Here is a 20656-nt window from a genome sequence, read left to right as displayed (position 1 = left end):
TTGAACTGTAATTTCATAGGGAGTAAAAGTTGAGAATGATTTTTCACTGGTTTTTATCCTTTTTGAGCAGAACCAGAAATACAAAAACACTTCAAAAATTTCATGGAAAGATTTGTATTATCTTTTAATTCTCTTTTTCCATGAACTTTTTAAAGAACCTTAATACTGTATTTTAGTAGAGGTACTCTAATGAAAGCTGTTATTCAGTTTAAAAAATAAAAACTTTCTTATTCTTTCAAAAATTAATTCATGCAATTCATCAAGCAGTGTTTATGGAGAGCATACTTTGTGACAGGGACCTTGCCAAGTAGAGTGAAAGATGGAAGCCTGCCCTCAGAGTCCTACCTGTCTAGTTGGGGAATCCAGCAGACAAAGAAATAATTATAATTATGATGAGTTCAGCAACAGACACGCATGAAACACTGTGGGAGCACAGAAAAAGGAATAAATCTGATTAAATGTGTTATTCTTATAAAATGCACTTAGTTTCATGGCCCTTTTTAAAATGCTATGTTGTCTCTATAATATAGAATAATCTCATCCGTTTAGGAGTTCTCTAAATGATAGCTTAGAAATAGGAATCTGGATTTTGTTGCTGGCCTTTTAAAAAGCTAATGTGCCACAAGTCATATAATGACCTTAATTACTATGCTACTTTCTTTGAATCTGCCTCCTAAGGGTATCTGAGAAACAGTGAGTGAATACTTATAAAGTTTCCTTCATATTAATGTGTAGGTGTTGTGGGTAGTATGGGGGTGTGTTTGTATGTACATGTGTTTGTTGTATATACTTGCCCTTGTTTTGAAAGGAATCAAGTCTTTTACATCTCATGGCTGTTAAGTTTGTCTGAGAGAAGTAGAAATTGAGCAGGTTTTTTATTTTGGCCGACTGAGAATCAGTAAAGCTTGTTTTTGTTTTCCTTTTTTTTCCTTCCTGTAGTGATATTATGAGGCTTGATACTTAATGTCATCCGAGTTGTTTTCTAATCTGTATTTTAAAGTGAAGATTTAACAAAGAGTTAAAAGTAAGACTTTAAAAACTAATGTTAAAGGCAGTTATAAATGCACTGTGTAACATGCAAATTAATGTGATTCTTAATACTTTTAAATAGCGTAATAAGCATATTTAAAAAATAATTGACTTCTCTTTGTTTTGGGTTATAGAAAACTTCTTCTTAATCATTATGCTTATGTTCATAGTTTAAATTTCTAATTTCTCCCTAGAATTTAAATTATATCTTTTATGAATGGACATGAGAAAGTAGGTTCTCACATTCCCACATTCTCAATATCACACCAGTGTAATATTGAAAAAAATAACTTTTTTCCATCATTAAATCTTTTCTTGTTTTAACTTTGTCCTTTTTTGGTTTGGGCTTTTTTTTTTTGGTTTGTTTTGTTTTTTGTTTTTTGTTTTTCTTAATTATTAAGGGTGTTTAATTCCTGCACATGCAAGTGTTGGGAATGCAAGATCATTCATACATTCAGTAAGTACCCAGTGAGTACTTGGCCCAGGCACTAGGTGCTCTGAATGTGTATCAGTGAACAAAACAAGTAAAAAAAAAAATCTATGCCCTTGTGTAACTTACCTTCTAGTAGCAAAAGACAAACAACAACAAATAAATAACAAATAAAGCATGGGAGGGGGGTAGAGTAATGGGAGTAAGAGGGGTAGGTTCCTACTTAAATAGGGTGGGCAAGGAAAGCTTCACAAAGAAGCTGACACTTCAGCAAAATTTTAAAGAAGAAAGAAAAAGCAAGCCATGTTATTTGGGCGAATAGCATCGCCAACCAGGATCCTAAGGCAGGAATGTACTTGGTGTGCATTTTGAACAGCAAAGAGCTCAGTATAGCTGGAGTGGAGGGAATGTGGGAGAGAGTAGAAGACAGTAAGGCCAGAGTGGTAACGAGGGGTCAGATTGTACAGAACCTTGTAGAAATGAAGTGCAGAGCTCAGCCCCATCCCTAGCTCTGGCAGTATTTACTGGAGACATACTTGGAAAAGGGGTGGTGGGTGGGATTCTATTTTTTGGTATTTTCTGTAAGAGAAATGAACAAAGTGTTCATTTCTAGCCCTGTGTGAAGAACTGTACTGTATATTTTGAAATATAGGCTTGAAGCTAAGTACAGATTAAGGAGTCACTGGCAAATATGTGGTATTTGAATTTACAGGAGTAAATGAGGTAAGCTGGAACAGGCTATTGGATGAAAAGAAGCCAAGAGACTAAGAAGTATTAGGGATCACTATGAGGTGGATAGCTTGGATGTTTGCTACCCAAAAAGACAGTAAGGAATAAATTGAAGAAATGGGAAAATAGAGAAAGCCTTTTTTGGTGTTATACATCATCTTTTAAATTCCTCACTTCAGTAACAAATCTGAATAAAAAAGAAATACCTAAATTATAATATTATATCCTTCTTATCCTTTCTGTACTTATATTTGTGATTTTAAGGTACTATAACATTATTGTTAAAATAATCTTAGTGTTTGGGCCGGCCTGTGGCTCACTCGGGAGAGTGCGGTGCTGATAAAATAATCTTAGTGTTAAAGACAGATGTTAAATTATATTTTAAGGATTAGACATGCAGAATTGAAGTTTATTGGTCTTGCCAAAATAATAAATATGTGGCAGACTGTGTTAGAAACATACCTCACCATCCTCAGATTGTATATCTAGAGCATGTCACAAAGGATGTGGTTTGAACAGACTTCAATCTCCTGTTAGAGTTTACCGGGGAATTTTATCAAATACTAAAAATTGTATATAGTTCTCAGTGGTTTTTAAATAGAAATGAGTACAGTAGGTATTTGATTAGTGGTTAGCATAATTAAATTATTTGGCATTAGTTTAAAACTCAGTTAAAGATCTGCTAATATATATTCATTGGATCAGTGAATTTAATTTTTGATTAATATTTGAGAATAAATAGCACAGATCATTAAAGTTTGGCATAGCCCGGGACATCTTCCCAGAAGATGTGAGTAGACAAATAGCTTGCCCAAGGTCACATATCTAATAACTGCCACAGCCAGTCTTCCAATAAATGCAGAGTAGCTCCAGAGTCAGGATATATTATACTAATAAATTGTCCTTTGAAATGTATTTTTTTTTTAATGTAAAGGAACAAAAACTGATAATAGACAATCATACCTCTGATTTGAGATGGTAATTTTTCTAGAAAAATTTTTAAGAAAATTATTATTATTTTGGGGCGAGGGGGTCCCTGGGTGGGCCCTGAGGCAGTGGTGTAGTGTGCCTGGTTGTGGGAGGGGGGTCTGGTCCCTTTCTCCATGCCTCGGGTCCCCAGGCAGGTCCGAAGGCCCTGTCGCAGTGTGCCTGGTTGTGGGAGGGTGGTCTGTTCCCAGGCTCCATAACTTGGGTCCCTGGGCAGGCCCCGAGGCACTGGTGTGGTGTCCCTGGTTGTGGGAGGGGGGGGGGTCCAGTCCTCACCTCCAAGACTTGGTTCCCCAGGCAGGCTCTGAGGCGCTGGTCCATGTGCCTGGATGTGGAAGTGGAGTCTGGTCCCCTTCTCAATGCCTTGGGTCCCCAGGTGGGGCCACAAGGCACTGGCAGTGTGCCTGTTTGTGGGAGGGGAGTCCAGTTTCCAGCTCTATGCCTCAGGTCCCCAGGCGGTCCCCGAAGCACTGGCATGTTGTTCCTGCTTTTGGGAGGGGGTTCCAGTTCTTTTCTCCATGCTTTGGGTCCTCAGGAGGGCTCTGAGACACTGGTGTGGTGTGCCTGGTTGTGGGAGGGAGGTCCGGTCCACAGCTTCATGACCTAGGCCCCTGGGCAGGGCCATGAAGTGCTGGTGGTGTGCTTGGTTGTGGGTGGGGGGTCTGGTCCCCAGCTCCATGCCTCGAGTCACTGGGCAGGTCCCAGGGCACTGGCATGGTGTGTCTGGTTGTGGGAGGGGGGGGTCCGGTCCCTGGCTCCAAGCCTTCATTTCCCAGGCAGGGCCCAAGATACTGGTGGTGTGCCAGGGCCAGAACTAATTTTTTGTCCTTTGCTTAATTCTAAAATGAGGGAAATTCCTGTGGGAACCAGCACTTGAGCTATGTGGTTGAGCTAAATTGCTGCTTTGCTGCTGTTTCCCTAGGGAAGGCTTTTTGTGTAGCTCAGTGTTTAATGGTTGACCTTATAGGTACATCTGGCTCTCCAGAGACTCAGTGGATCTGGTTGTGTGGAAACTCTGATCTGGGCCTGAGTTTTTTCATCAAACTGCACTCCATGCAATTCTGCATTCTTGACCAGTCTCCTCTGAGTGGTCCTGCGCTGATTGGGGGGTGGGTTGGCTGTCCTTGCTGTGTCCCAGTGTTCTCCCGGTGGGCCTATCTCCCCCACTGCCTCTGCTCCAAACACTTCCCATGGGATGGGCCCTGTGCAGGTCCCTTGCGTTGACTCACTGGCCTCTGAATGGCTCCCTTTTTTCAGTTGTTCTGGCTCCTTGCTCCTGGGTGGGTCCACGGGAACCCTATTCGTGTTCTTGCTGTCCTGGGAGCTGCCAAGGCCCTCTTCTCCCCTGCTGCCTCCAAGTAACTCCATCTGAAGGGCACAGCTGCAGCTTCTGCTGGCTCCTGCTCCATGTGCTCAGCAGCTCTAGCCTTAAAGCAGTCTCAGCACAAAACCCTCAGAGCAGTTTTTTCTTTCTCTCATCATGCTTTCTCCCACCTTCATGAACTCCATAGGTTCCTCCTCCTCTTCCCCTGAGCTCCAGCGGCCCCAGCTTGGCTGATGTTACATTTTTATAATTGGAAATTAGTTAATTTGTGGGAGAGAGTGATGCTGGGGACCATCTATTCTGCCATATTGACCAGAACTAAGAAAATTATTTTTAATAAACATGGTAAACTCATTGAATGGAGCAATCAACATGTAAAATATAAATATATACTATAATATTTATTTATGCATTAATTTTTTTTTTTTTTTTTTAGCTCTCTCTTATTTTTAGGATGGTGGTCTAATAAATCTAGAGTTGTGGAGAAAGTCTTTTGTTAACTCTTTTAAAATAATGCTGAGAAACTTTTTCAATAAAAACTTAAAACCTGACTCTTCTGCTTATGTGGAAGATTTTAGTGTTAAAAAACATTGAAGATTTGCTTGCCTACTATAAGATCATTAAATATCTTTAAGGGCCTGAGTCTTTTCCCCAGCTTTATTTTGAAATTGTTAAAACTGCAAAAAAGTTCACAAGATAAAATAAAACCTCAAAGTTACAACATTTGCTTCTTCCTTCCAAAAACTTCATCATAGAATCAGTTAAAAATGAGTATATTCTTCCATATAACCACAGTACCGTTATCATAAGAAAATTAATGATGATTCTATGTCATTTAATACAGTTCATATTCAGATTTCCCGAATCATGTAAAAAATGTCTTAAGCAGTTTTTCATTTGCTTGCTTATTTTATCCAACAGCCAGTCCAGATTTGCACTTATGTTAGGTATTATGGCATTCAAGTCTCATTTAATTTTAATTAACTAGAATCTTTTTATGTTTTCATGATGTTGACTTTTTAAAGAGTCTGATTGGGCCAGTTTTCTTACATCCGGTGTTTTGGATTTATCTGACTATTTCATCATGATTAGATACAGGCTAAACTTTTTTAGTAAGAGTACTATAAGTGATAAGTACTTTTTTGCATCATATCAGGTGGCATGTAAATCAGGTTGTCCCACTATTGATGTTGCTAAGTTTAGTCCTTGATTAAGGTGTTGAACACCGAATCTCTCCATTGTAAAAATAAGATTTTCCTTTTGTAATTGCTGAGTAATCTGTAGGATGATACCATGTGAGTATTCTGTTCCCCAATAGGCTTACTTCGTGGTTTCAGCACCATTAATGATCCCTGCCTAAATTAATTACCATAGTGGGGAAGGGCTACAAAATGGTGGTTTTCTAATGCTATTGTTGTCTCTGCATTTATTGGCTGGTGTTCTGCAGTCAGGTAAAATGTTTCCTTTTTTCTTTTTTTGTCTCTTTTTTTCTCTTTTAGTATTATAGATTTTTTATCATTCAGTTTGTTATACTTCTTTACTATCATTTTCTTTTGTTGCTCAAATTGTCCACTAATTTGCCAAACCCCTTCATACCTGTTCTCATGACCTTTGATATGAACAGTTAGCCTTTGAGCATTAATTTGCTTATGATGTCCTAGATTCACCTTGTACTTTCCCTACCCCAGAGCTGGAATCAGTCTTTTTTCCAAGGAGCTCTGATGCTATTAATGGATAATAGAATTTAGAAACTAAAATCTGGAAGTAGGCACACCCATTGCTATTGGGGAATCATTGCTTCTAGGTCCTTTCAGTGAACATATCTAGGAAATAAAATTTTTAAAAATCAATGAGTTTATATTGATAGTTCTAATTCAAATTTAAAATTGCCTTTATTATATATTTGTATGCTTTAACTTTACATTATAGGGGGACTTATCATTTATCAGTAATAAAGATTGTAAATATTTTCTTCCACTTTGTCATTTGGTTTTTGAGTTTGCAGTGCAGAAGTTGTGCTTAGAGCTTTCCTCATACCTAGATTTATAGAGGAGTTCACCGTGTTTTCTTCTAGGATTGGTGTAACTTCATTTTTAGCATTTAAATATCTGATCTGTTTAGAATTTCTTATTTTCGTTTATGTTGTTAGGTATGGATCTAGTTTCTTTTTCAAAATGTACATCCAGTTGTCCCTACACCATGTCTTAAAAAAATCTCATCTTCATATATCAATGTGTACTTGCATCTTTTTCTAAACATTTTAATGACTCCTGTGTATCTACTCATGTCTACTACATTGTTTTAGAGACTTTTTATAGTATGTATTGATATTTAGAAGTGTTCATTTCCACTGGTTTCTCTTTTCCTCAGTATTTTTTCTAGGTATTCTTGCATGTTCTATATGAATTTCAGAATCAACGTGTCTAGTGCTGGGAAAAAAACGTTTTTTTTAATTACCCAACTCATTAAATTGGAATCACATTAAACTCATATATTTATATGATGTTACGCTGTCTCGTCACAGAACAAAGGATGTTTTCCGTTTGTTCAAGACTACTTTTGTGTCATTCTTGTTTTCATACTGTTTTGCACATTTCTTGCTATTTTATACATATATTTAATTTTTTATATTAGGGTATTCTCTTTCATTATATCTTCTAACTTGCTTGATTATATAAAGGATATTGATTTTCGTATATTAAATTTTATATTATGGTAAGTCTTCGGTTTATTTTATTCTGATACTGGTAGTGTTAATTTTAGCATTGATTCTTTTGGACTTTCTAGGTATAAAATTATATTATCTGAAAACCATAGTTTTGTTATTTTTTTCAGTTCTCAAGAAGTGTTTGCTATCTCAATACAGACAATTTTATATTAAATTTAGAAGAAAAGATCCCTGGCTTCTAAAACTACATTTTACTAGAAAATAATGAATTTTATTTCATTTTTTTCATAGCCACGGGTAATCAAAATTCTCTCTCTGTCCTATATAGAGACTCATGGGATAGGATATATAGTTATAATGAAACAAATAACTCATAAGATGTCATGAAAGGGAGGATAGAGCTTCTGTTCCTAGCACAGTGCCTGTGCTTATTGGGTAGCCCATAACCATTTGGTAATGATACATAAGATTACTGGATATATGTTATGGCTGCAGAACTGGTCACATATTCTTGCCTATTTTTATTTTGCAATAAGTCTCTTTGTCTTTTTTTCTCTCTTCCTTTGATTATGGTCCTGAGTTGAAGGTTGGTGGGGTTTAGGGAATTATTTTTTTAGGGAAACTAAAAAATGTATAGTTCTGCTATGTATATTTTCTGATCTTCTACAAAATGAAATACTAAAAGTGTCTCCCGAGAAGCATAAAATTTCTTCCATTATCTTCTCTAGAATGTTACTATCTAGCAAATTAGGTAAATTTGTAAGTAATACATTTCAGTTTGTAATAAGTTTAGGGACATTATTAAAGGAAGTAGTAAATAAACGTTTTTGAAAACAGTCTCAGAACTTTAACTCTTGTATCCTGATGACTAATGCTCACTCACGCCTAACACTGCATTGTACCATGTGAATCTGGTGGATATGACTTAGACAGTACCTTCATTCAGTTAATATTTGAGTCAACTCTTGAGGAGCTTCTGTTTTTCAAACATTTCGGTAGGCACTGTGGATATGAAGATGAATAAAATCAGGTCCCAACCACAGAGGGTAAACAAACAGATAAATGGACGTGTAGGGTTTGTGGCTTAGATGTGTGGGTTTCTGTCCTGGTACTGCTGCTGGTTGGTTGTGTGACCTTGGGAATGTTACATACCTTCTGATTTACTTTCTGAAAGCCACTGTTTCCTCCCTTTAAAATGGGGTTGCCTTCGTTGTTTGTTAATTAACTATCTTAAAATTCTTAATAGTTGTTTTTTGTTTTGTTTTAATTTAAGAGATCCTCTAATTCTTTCATTTGTGCTAGTGGCACTACCGGTTATAGTGTATTTGGTCTTCTTTAGGTTTCTGAGGCTCCTTAAGTTGTTCATCATCTTTGCCTGTCTATTTCTGGCTCCAACTGTACTTACGGAGATTTAAGCTGTGGCAAAAACAGAATCAAACCTGTCCAACTGATACCGTTCTGCAAGGGCACAGGAATGAGCTTCTCTCGTCAGGTCTCATCAGTTGCAAGTTACAGCTATCTCCCAATGACTGAGTCTGGAAGCCAGTTCCTTCAAGAGTATATGTCCTTTTAGGTCTATTATGGATCCATTGGATCTGCCATGCTTTTAAGCTGATAAATACAGCCAGTTTCCAAGGGGATTTATAGTTTCTGCTGGTTGCAAGCCCTCATTGAACTCTGAAAACTCAGTTTCCTGCCTTTGAAAGAGCTTGCTTACTCTGCACAGGTCCTTGCTCAGCACTAAGTGAAACAGAACCCTTCTACCTCTACCCTTTGCCCCAACATACCGGCACTGAGATCCCAGAAAAAACTTCATCCTTTGATATATTCTCTGGGGTTTGCCATTCCTCTTACCTTAGTCTTTATAGATCTCTAGAAAGAAGCTAAACTACAGGATTTCAAATTTTAAACTCATTAGAGTGAAAAAGAAGATATTCACCTAGAAGATTAAGTGGAAGGATTATCAGAAAGATAAAACTTGTAAAGGTAAAGATAAGATGAGCTGCAAAATTAAACAAATAATAGGATAAAATTTCCCTGAGCAGAAGAATGATGATACTGCAGGTTAAAAGGCTCATCAAATTCTAAGAAAGATTAATGATGAGAAAGGCACACTTTGGCATACCCTGGGGTAATTCCTGATTTGCTAGGTACAGGGAAAATACCACAAACTTCTCCATAGAAGGGACAGGAAAGTCAGGTGAGTATTGGTCTTTTCATATAAAACACTAGAAGCTGGCTGGTAGTGTCATAACATATGTAGACAACCAAGACAAAGGATTTCTTATCCAGAAATCCATTATTCAGACAAGGCATCATACACCTGCCAGCAAAGAAAGGCATATTTGGATATATAAGGATTTAGAGAGTATTCTAACCAAATGATAACTGAATTAGAACAGAAATCTCAAGACATAGGGTTAAACATTAGATTTTTCTGTTAGGTTTAGAAGAAAACAGGTGTTTTTGTTTAAGTATTTCTTTTTGTTTCATACTTAACACTTCTACAAATTTCCACGTATTTTCATTCGTTTAAACTTAACTATAGATTTTTATAGAAGACTAGAGAACTAAAAGTCTTCTAAAAGTTTAATCTTGGTGTGGAGTGAGGAGGAATTTGTAAATACAGTATCTTGGTTGAAGGAGGTTTAGACATTTTAATTTGAATAAATAATAAATGGATTTATTACTGTTTGGATCCAGGAAGATAACCAATAGCAGAACTGAAACACTGGTAAAAATTGAATTTCAATTACACATGTGATTGGAATTTCAGAGGGAAAATAGAGAAAATGGAGTGTAGAAATATTTGAAGAAATAATGGTCTAGGAGTTTTCCACCTCTAATAGAAGACATTAACCTATAAACATAGAAAGCTTAACAAGCTCCAAGAAGTATATATATAAATTAAACCACACCCAAATCCATCTTTATTAAACTGAAGAAAATGAAACATAAAGAGAAAATTGCAAAAGCAACCAGAGGAAAAAATGTATTACATTCAGAGAAGTAATGGTAAGAATCTTCTCGTAAAAAGCAATGGAATGAAATCATTTTCTGAAAGAAAATGGCTGTCAACCTAGATTTTAATACCCAGAAAAAACATTCTTCATAAATGAATGCCAACTAAAGACTTTTCAGAAAAAATATATATAGTCACCAGCAGATTTACACTGTAAGAGATTCTACAGCGGGTTTTCAGTCTGAAGGGAAATGTTCTCAGATGAAATCTAGAATCTTCAGGAAAGAATGAAGAACACTAGAAAGGATAAATTTATAGGTAAACATAAAAGAAAAAAATTTTTAAATTTTCTTAGAAGTATATTGACTGTTTAAAACAAGCATACTGGCATACTGTGATGTTTGTGAAATGCAAAAGTAAATAGAAAAGGAAGAAGAAAGGAACAAAAATAAATGCAATAAAATATCAAGATGGTAAACTTAAACACAACTTTATCAGTAATTGCATTAAATGTAAATAGTTTAAGCATTGGAAGACAGAGATTGCCAAACTGGACAATCTAGAAGTAATATTTATTGACAGATGATTATTTTTGTCATTTTTTATTTATTGGTAATTGATTTACTCTACAGATGTTCTGTATTCTTAAGTTCTTTTGGAGATATTCTAATTTTAAAGTATTCCATAATAACTTAGAGTTTTAACTATATCCCTGCACATTTAATATATTTAATGAACAATTTTTTTTTCGTTTATTTCATGTTCCCCAGAAAGTAAGTGTATTTTTAGTCAAGGTTCTGCAGAGAAACAGAACCAACCGGATGTGTATAGAGAAAGAGAGGGAGATTTACTTTAAAGAATTGGCTCATGCCATTGTCGAGGTTGGCAAGTCCAAAATCTGCAGGGCAGGCCAACAGGCTGGAGACTCAGAGAAGAATTGCATTTGAGTCCAAAGGCAGTCTTTTGGCAGAATTCCCTCTCTCTAGGAAGGTCAATCACTTTCTTAAGGCCTTCAACTGATTGGATGAGGCCCACTTACATTATGGAGGGTAATCTGTTTTACTCAGAGCTTACTGTACTGATTTAAATGTTAATCCCGTCTATAAAAATACCTTCAAAGAAACAGCTAGAATAATGTTTTACCAAATATCTGTATACTGCAGCCTAGCCAAATTGACACATAAAATTAACCATTACAGCAAGGCTACTTGTTATGAGCTGTCACTTATAATTATACCTTAATAAAAGTGAAATGCGATATTTTTTCAGTAAAGTTTATTTAAAATAGGAAGCTATTTTGGTATATTTCTTTAAGCTTACTCCTTTCTGTACATTTTTTACTGCAAGCTTGAACAAACGTGTATGATTGTATTTCCGAACAATACTATTTATATATGCAATCTGTATTTAAAATTAAGATTATACCTTTGGGTAATCCACTTTTTAAAATTCTGGTTTTTAACACATTCTTATCCTGAAATTGAAACTATAAAATATGTAGTTATTTTCTTTGTAATTGTATAAGTTGAAGATATATATTTTGGGGGCTTCCTGTTTTTGTTTTCATAATTTTAAAGGCACTTTTTTTTTTTTCCCCCAATTAAAGCTACTTTCTAATTGGATAAGAATTTTAAAATCAGTAATCAGCTCAGGTCAATTTTATAGCAGACAGATTATAATAGTAAGAACACATGTAAGATGTTTCTAATTCCTGAACCCCATGGTATGACCACTCTCATTTGAAAGCCAGTGTGTCATGCCACACTGCTCTCAGCAATTGCAACTAGGAGGTGTGTGGGAGCTGGGGAAATGAGGGTTTCAAGATTTGTTCTGTATACTCATGTATTACTAAAGTATTACAACAAGAATCTGCATTCCTTGAATATTTTCCAGTATGTTTTACTCATCTTTTTTTAGAAAAAAAATTTAAGTCGAGGCCCATGTTACTCTATGAATAAAAGAACACCTTTCCATCAAAATTACTTTAAAGACCTTGTTATTATAATTAAGACAAAACCCATTTGCTCTGCGGTATTTCTTCAAAAAAGGACATTTCTGTTTTACTAGACTCTTGAGGTCAGAAATCATAATTTATACATTTTTTATCACTGAGTGCCAGATTGCCACTCAATAAATACTAGTTGATTGAATGAAGGCAGTATATAGTATTTTACACTTCACTAGCTAATAGTAGATGTTGAAAAAAATCTTGCAACAAAAACTGTTTTTCTAATGATGTTTCATGGTGCTTTGTTCATTTTAAGTATATTTTGCAAAATGGAAAAAAGTGATTGTTTGGTGTTGATCTCACTTAATCCCTTATCGTACTTTAAGAAAAAAATGAGATGAGTTAAATGCTTATAAAAGAGGAATGTTGCTAATTTCTATCAACAGACATTGCAATTCTCACCTCTAACCAGTCCTGTGTGTGATAGCCTTGAGAATTATTTGAACAAACTAACTCACGTCAGTTTACTGACAGATTGGAAAGTAAATGGGACGCAAACCTGTGTTCATTTTTTAATTTGAGCAAGACTTTGAACCAGTATTTTTACAGATGAGATGCAGTATGTTATATCCATAAAGACTGTTTATTACAAAGAAGCGCAGTAGAGGACATTGGGAACAAAAAGATAAATCCCCACATGAAAAAAGGGTATTTCTAAGATTAACCGTCAGGGTTATCATTTTAAAGGAGAGAATCAGGGGAACTTTTTTTTCTTCATACACTTTATGGTGATTGAATAAATAGCTGAATATGTCGTAGTAGGAAGTCAGATGATCAAAAAGAAATTCAAGTAGATTAATGAGTATTCTTTTGAGAAAATAAGGCAGCAGTGATTCCTTTCACAGCCTTTGTGCTATTGCTTTACAAAAACTTAATGACCTCAAGTCAGAAATAAAATATCCATGGAAGAAATGTAGCAGAGCCCAGCTAATGGTATAATTTTTGAGCTGAGAGCATGATATGAACACATCTTGTGCTGTTGCTGGACACCACTTGAATGAGAAAATTGACTTAGCTAACCTTGAGTCAGGTATCTTAGTTAACTAAACTCACCAGCTGTTTCTCACTGAATAATTCATGATGTAACTTTAAAGTATTCTCAGAAGTATTATTTAAAGCTATCTGAGTGAGGCTTTTTTCTTATAAGCTGTATGAGTCGTGTCTTACTGATATAAATGTTTTCAGAATAAAATGGATAGGCATAATAACTAAATATTTACGATCTTTTCTTTCCGCAGGGATTATAAGTGTAGAAAGAAGGCCTTGTAACCGTCAGGTAGACACAGCACCAACGGTAAGGCAGTCTATTTTCTGCATTGTGAAAACTGATAAGAAACTACAAGATGGTACTGGTTACAGTGACACAAAATGCCATTGCAGAAAACTCTTATTACCTCCCTTTGGCCAAAAGCTATATCCCTGCGAGAAAATTAACATTATGTTTTCCAATTAATGAAGACAGCTGGCTAATTTTTGCCAAGATACAGGAAAATAAGATACTGTGTCATTTTTACAGATACTTGTTTATATTAATGTTTTAATTTAAGGGTAGTTTATAGTTTTGATATAAAGAAATGTAAATCTTTATGCAAGCTGATTTACACCCTTCTTAAAATGAATGTTATTTTGTGCATTAGCATCATTATTTAAACTGAATGTTTTGTAATAGTGAAAGAAGGCTATTATGCTTCATTTCTTTTACAGGTTACTTTGCTTTTTTATTATAGAGGTGAAATCTTATCTTTTCTCCCTGATCTATTACTATCAGACAACAAAAGGCATTTAACAATTACGGTAACTCTTCACTGTATTACAAAGTATTATAGAAGGTAATATAGAAGGAAGAGAATTAGATTTCCCTTTTAGTCTCTGAATATATTTGTATAAAATATACATCAGTTGCTAGTTTCCAGTTGAAAGATTCATAAGATTATATAGACTAGAGTACATCCTTTTTTTCCCTAAATATAATCTTTTTTTTTTGGGCTGAGCCCGTGGCACACTCGGGAGAGTGCAGCGCTGGGAGCATGGTGACGCTCCCGCCGCGGGTTCGGATCCTATATAGGAATGGTCAGTGCACTCACTGGCTGAGTGCTGGTCACGAAAAAGACAAAAAAAATAAAATAAAATAAAATAAATATAATCTTTTTTTTAATCCTTTCTTTACAATTAGTCTTTTAAGTACTTCATACGATTTATCATTTCCTATTGTGAGAAAGATTTTGGTAATACTTTTTTTAAGAACATAAAGACAATATTAAACTGTATTTGAATTTTATTGATGATTAATATTTGCCTCACTAGCAAGTTAACTCCATTTTGATTTCTGATAAATCCATATGATTGATTTAACATGTTTGATAACTTAATATGTGGGGCTCCAGAAAAGACAAATTAGTCATCAGCGTAATCATAAAAAAGTAATTGACTCTAGTATATGTTTCAGTTATCCTTTAGAAAGTATGCTAAAAGAGTGGCCATAACATTATGTAAATTATATTCTTTAATTTTAAAAATAGATTAGCAGTTAAGGAAAATTTATTATTTTTAATGTATTTGAATAATATACTCAGTGGATGGATTATTTTACATGCTTTTGAAACTTATTTTATTGGCTTTCGTATGGCACCTGTGTTTACATTTCTATTTTCTTTGTACATTCTGGAACTCAGTAAAATGTAGCCTGGCAGTTTTTTTTTAATACTCTCTAGGCTGACTGTAGATTCCCATGCTAATTAAATGATGAAGTAATAGAAACTAATCCATATGAAATCATAAGAAATAATGGGATCAACATTTACAGTAGTTCCCTAATGATCCCCACACAACTCCATGAATTAAATCTAATGCATAGTAGTTTAGGTATTGCTGGTCTTTTAATCATGGTTTTCCAGTTGGATCATGAAATGGTAGCTCCTAATACATTAATAACGTTTCTACTCTGTACAATTAATAAGTTTAATACACTTGGTTTATATTCATACATGCACTCCCCAAACACCCATTAGTTCCCCAGGCTTTGGCTTGAGCCAGGCTTCATTTTTGATGGAGTTTTTTTAAAGGCAGGATTAGCTGCTGTTCTGCTTCTGTCTCTTTACTACAAACTAAGGATGTTCTACTATCCCTCTCCCCCGCAGTCCTCCAGCTTGCTGACAACTAACCTTGGTCCTTTCTCCATACCTCTAAATAGGATCACAAATCTGTTCATTATCCAGTGCCCTCTGGTCCCCAGGACAGGTAAAGTCTGATTTTCACAGAAATATAGTTTTACCTCATTTTCATCCTTGAACCTGTGTGCTCTTATTTTCCTTAAATAAGAGCACACAGGTTTAATAAAAGGAAATGTTTAGAATAGGGGAAATAGGAAGGAGCCTGTCCAAAAATTAAATAAGATGGAGTATTTGTTAAGTCCAAATTTTGTGGACTACTGGCCCCAAAATGAAAGATACCATGATTTAAGTCATTCCTGGAGCCTGAGGGAAAAAAAGGAATGGAAGTGGGCCAGGATTTCAGAATGTCTGATCCTGGAGCCCTGAATGATTTCTTGACCCCCATACCTAACCCCGATTTCTCAGTGGGTAAAATTTCTTCACTCATTATCATTCCTACTTCCCTTTTGATGCAAGTACCACCATTAGTGGCTTTGGGTGTTGGAGAGTGCTAGATGCTAGTTGCAGCTATTCCACAGGTGAGGGAAATGAGTAAATGAGAATTTCTCAGGCCTCTGTTCCAGGGGAAGATATGTTTCTTTACATCTCACATTGGAATTCTGAATGAACATTTGAGTAACTGTATGGTTATAGGGGATAGTTCGATTCTATAGCACTATAATATAATGCAGTGTCCCTTAAGTAAACATAGATTAGCCTGGGAACAAAACCACCTCTGTCCCTTTGTTCTATGTTCCCTCTCCCTCTTTTTAACTTACTTGTTTACTTTTTTGTTTCTCATTTATTACATGAACTCTGATTTTTTTGTTGGAGATTTTTTTCTTTCTGACATAAATAGTACCAGATGTTTTTCTGAGATGCCTTTAACAGAAATTGAAAAAGAATATCCTCATATGGTATGAGCCTCCCATCAAAAAGAATCAAACCTCTCTTTTTAACTGGCTATAATCACTTCTTTTTTTTTTGCATGCTAACCTCTTAGTCTTGTTTATATCTAAGAGTACATTTTCAAGTTATTTTTTCACGAAATATAAAATGGGAGGTGAATTATTTGAGTCTACATATATAAAAATAGCTCAGTTGTCTTTGCATTAGACAGCTTGCCAGGGTTTTTAATTATTTGGGCATAACCTTTTCCCCTCAAAACATTATGGAAATTGATCATGTTTGCCCTCTGGCATTTAGTATTGCAGGAAAGACATTGGACATATGCCTGATAGCTATTCTTTTGTATAGGTAACCTGTTTGGCCTGCTAGTATATTGTAGATTTTCTTTTATTTTCTTTATACCTATTATCCTGGTTCAGATTTGATGGTTAAATGTGTGGCTTTTTTTTTCACTGATTATTGTCCTGAATGATACTCAGTCAGACACTATACTATTACAGGAAAAGCAAATAAGATATATGACAATCATAATATTAGATTATATGAAAAGAATTAGATCATGCCACTTTAACTCCCTGCACCTGCTTATAGCCTATAGTAAATTAAGAATAATATCAACCTGAGATTAATCAAAGGTCATTGTTCGAGCCCTAACAGGCAGGTGTAAAAGTTAGTTAATAGTTAAGTCAGCACAGGCTTGAGTCCTCTTTTACTTTAAATGAAGGTCTTATTTGCAAATCAAAGAGAAATAGCAACTATCAAAGAAATTTTCCTCAAAGCACATAGGTAAAACATATCTGCCTTTTAATGTACTATCATATGCATGGCAGATCCCATAGCTTTTCATATTTTCTGGTGGAATTAATATTCATGTAAAAGACATTAAAACATGGTAAGCCATGTTTAATTTATAAAAAATTTTTAGTGATTAGAGGAATATTGCTTTTTTATCTCTTCCAGTGAAAAAACCTGTAATACTAACTGACATTACTCATTTCTTAATTTGGTGATCCTCTATCTCCTGTTAATGATAATAAATTTATTTTAACAAATGGATTTTGGTGGGAAGTTTATAAAATTACAGCTTACATTTTCACAGAAGCCTGTACATCTACCAGAACAGGTTGAAATAAAATGTACACTGTCTCATCAGGATTATACCAATTATGGAACACTGCTATTTGTCTAAATATTCCTTTAATTATTAGCATTTAAAATATTCTAGCCTGACAGGAAATAAATTTAAGGTATTTTTTGGTTTTGTTGGCTGGCCATTACTGGGATCCAAATCCATGACCTGGGTGTTATAAGGCTATGCTATAACCAACTAACAGGCCAGCCCAGAAATTTAAGTATTAATTCATTGTTCTTCTTAGTTATAAGACTAGTTTACAAGCTATTGATACACTTACTCTGCAGTTACACTCCTAAGTTTTCTAAGGGCTGATTGATAAATTTTTGTACATAACTTTTTGTCAGTAGTAAACTTTTTTTTTTTTTTTTTTTTTTGTGACCGTGCTCAGCCAGTGAGCGAACCAGCCATCCCTATAGGATCCGAACCCGCAGCAGGAGCGCTGCTGCACTCCCAGCGCCGCACTCTCCCGAGTGAGCCACGGGGTCAGCCCAGTAGTAAACTTTAATGTGTTTTAGATTTATTTTGTTCTGCAAATATTTCTGAGATGTTTGTGATGTTGCTTGCCCTTTACATTAAACTCATTCATAAATCTTCTGAACTGAATCATACAAATTTTATTCTGAGTCTCTTGGATGAGATGGTATCTATACTTATTCTGCAGCATTTTGAATTATTATTGTTAGGTTGTTATTGTTTAGCCTATTCTGTAGGTTCACAAGATTGCTATGTATTGTAAATATATTACACTTTAGTGTACTATACCTTATACATATATGTAGGTAAGAATATGGCTGTTTTATATTTTAACATAATATTTGGAGCAGCTTGTTTATGGATAAATACATGAGTTCAAGTGGAATATCTTTTATTTAGAGGAAGCACTTTATTTTTGCCAATCTATAGCATTTTCCAGGAATTCATAGTATGTAAACTGGGGTGAATGTGCCCCTTAAAACTCATAAAATAGAACCTATGGCCAATCTCTTCCTGTAGGTAATTGCAGGGTGGAGAGGAAACTGATAAACTATAAGCTTTTATAACTTAAGTCATAAAAGAACCTGTTTTCACTTATCAATAAAGTAGCATTTCAAAGCAGTTCTATTGAATTTCTATTGAATACAAATATAAGTGCAGAATAGGTTCTCTTTTAGTATCACTTCTAGTTGTCCATAGTATGACATTTTTCTTAAGTACCTTCATATTTTTTCTGCGAATGTTGTAAATTATGAAGCTTATGTTGATCTTTTTCTAATTAGCATCTCCACTGACATTTATGTTTTTCTTAGACCTTATTTCTCCAATTCTCTTGCTTTTGCTGTATATTTCTATCAGACAGACTCTTACAATTCTGAAAATTTCACGTTACTGGAGGACTGTGTTGTAACAGTGGCATAAACTAAATTTATTTTCTAAATGATCAGCAAACAGTACAACGTGCGTGGGATAGTATTCTACCAAGCACTGGGTAGGTGTGGAAGTGGTGTGGGAAAAGTAGAAATACCAAAAAAAGGTACAAAACATGGTTTTATATGTCTTTATAATTAAAATACATACATATAAAAGATATGTCTTTGAGTAGTTCTTGGTCTCATTAGAAAAGCGACTTGTAAACAGTTAAATCCTAATTTATGAAATGGATGAAAGTTCCAAGCAATAATGGAGGGGATGTCATATCACTAGGTCAGTTTGTGCACAAGTATAGGAATATGGTGTAGGCTTTGAGTGCTATAGGAATTGCCAGGACTGGAGTGGTTTGGGAAGACTTTTGAGAGTAGAAATGTGCTAAACTGTATCCTTTAGGAAGGATGGGATTTAAAAAAGAAATAGGATGTTCTAGACCAGAAGGACAGTGTGACCAACGATCATATAAGAACAAAAGTACACACAGTTTACAGATGGATAGACTGTTTGACTCAAGCAGGGTAGATGAGACAGTGGAAGATTAGAAAAGGTGATTTGGGTATGATTTTATAAAGGTCATTGGATGTTGGATTAACAATTAAGACTATCAATATGAGCAATAGTATGGCAGTTGAGCATGAGAGTAATAGGATCAAGGGAGTAATGTTTTTAAAAGATAAAAATAAAAGCAGCTTATGAAATTGCAGGCAGTTGGAGATAGGGAGAAAGTAAGTGAGCTGTGAAGCTACTGAAGTCCACATTTGAGGTAATAAGAATCTAAATAAGGAAGGGATTGTGGAAATGGAAATGGAGTTATACTTATGAAAAACATTTGGAGATTAGAACTGATGAAAGGAACTCAAAAGAAAAGTGGTAAAAGATGATGATTCCAAGATTGTAGTCATAGGTTACTAAGAGAATAATGACCCAGTAACAGATTTTGTGAATCTTAATTCTAGGTGTCAACTTGATTAGATTAAGGAAGGTCGAGAAACCTGGTAAAGCTATCTTTTTAGGTGTGTCCATGAGGGTGTTTCCAGAAGAGATTAGCCTAAATGGACTTGGTGGGAAAGATCTGCCCTCAATATAGGTGAGAACTGTCCAACCCTCTGTGGGCCTGGAGAGAACAAAAAAGGCAAATCTTTCTATCTGCTGGAGCTGGGATACACCCTTCTCTCCTGTCTATGGACATCAGAGCTCAAGAATCTTCAGCTTTTGTATTCTAGGACTTATACCAAAGACACCATCGGCTTCCCTGGTTTTGCGGCCTTTGGACTTGGACTGAGCCATGCTACCGGCATCCATTGTCTTCATAGAAGACAGCCTATCGTGGGACTTTTCTTCACAATGGCGTGAGCTCATTCCCCTAATAAGTCCCCTCTCATGTATTTATAACATATCCTATTGAATCTCTCTCTCTGGAGAACCCTAATACAATTTGTTTTTAAAAAAAAACTGGAAGGAAGGATGGTTTTTCAAGAATAATGGATTCGATTTTAGACACAATATACTTCAGGTAACCAGAGGCCATGAACAATAGAAATGTTCAGCATGGAATTGAGTATGTAGGCTGGGATCTCAGAAAAGAGGAATTCTGAGTTTGAAGATCTAAATTTGTTTTGCTCGATAGAACCACATTTTACAGATACGGAGTCCAGAAAGGAGATTGTATAGTCAGAAGGCTCAGGCCTAGGTTGTGGAAATTTGTATGTGTTATCATGGATGGAAAGCAAGCAGGTTTTTCATAGTACCTATCCAAAGGCTCCATCCAAGAAGGAGACAGATATCCAGAGTCTTTAGAAAAAGCTGAATCAGGAACCAATCTCCTCCTACCCACCTTCCAAATCTATTCTCCACAGAGCCATTTACCCAAAGCACAAGTATGATTAAGTATTTAAGTTCCTGTGGTATACCCCATCACCTAC

At 35.3% G+C, this 20656-nt stretch overlaps 1 protein-coding gene across 10 annotated transcripts in view; it reads left to right on the top strand.

Annotated features, from left to right (window-relative positions):
• The window catches only part of AHI1 (Abelson helper integration site 1), a 195030-nt gene that overhangs the window by 99111 nt on the left and 75263 nt on the right, over nt 1–20656 (top strand). For all 10 annotated transcript variants that reach the window (XM_063096473.1, XM_063096474.1, XM_063096479.1 and 7 more), the window contains one exon: nt 13376–13431. In XM_063096473.1, coding sequence (XP_062952543.1) covers nt 13376–13431 — 56 coding nt within the window. The remainder of the gene's footprint in view (nt 1–13375; nt 13432–20656) is intronic.

The sequence above is a fragment of the Cynocephalus volans genome, chromosome 5, assembly GCF_027409185.1.
Source record: "Cynocephalus volans isolate mCynVol1 chromosome 5, mCynVol1.pri, whole genome shotgun sequence".
Lineage (NCBI taxonomy): Eukaryota > Metazoa > Chordata > Mammalia > Dermoptera > Cynocephalidae > Cynocephalus > Cynocephalus volans.
This window is presented reverse-complemented; position numbering and strand designations above follow the sequence as displayed.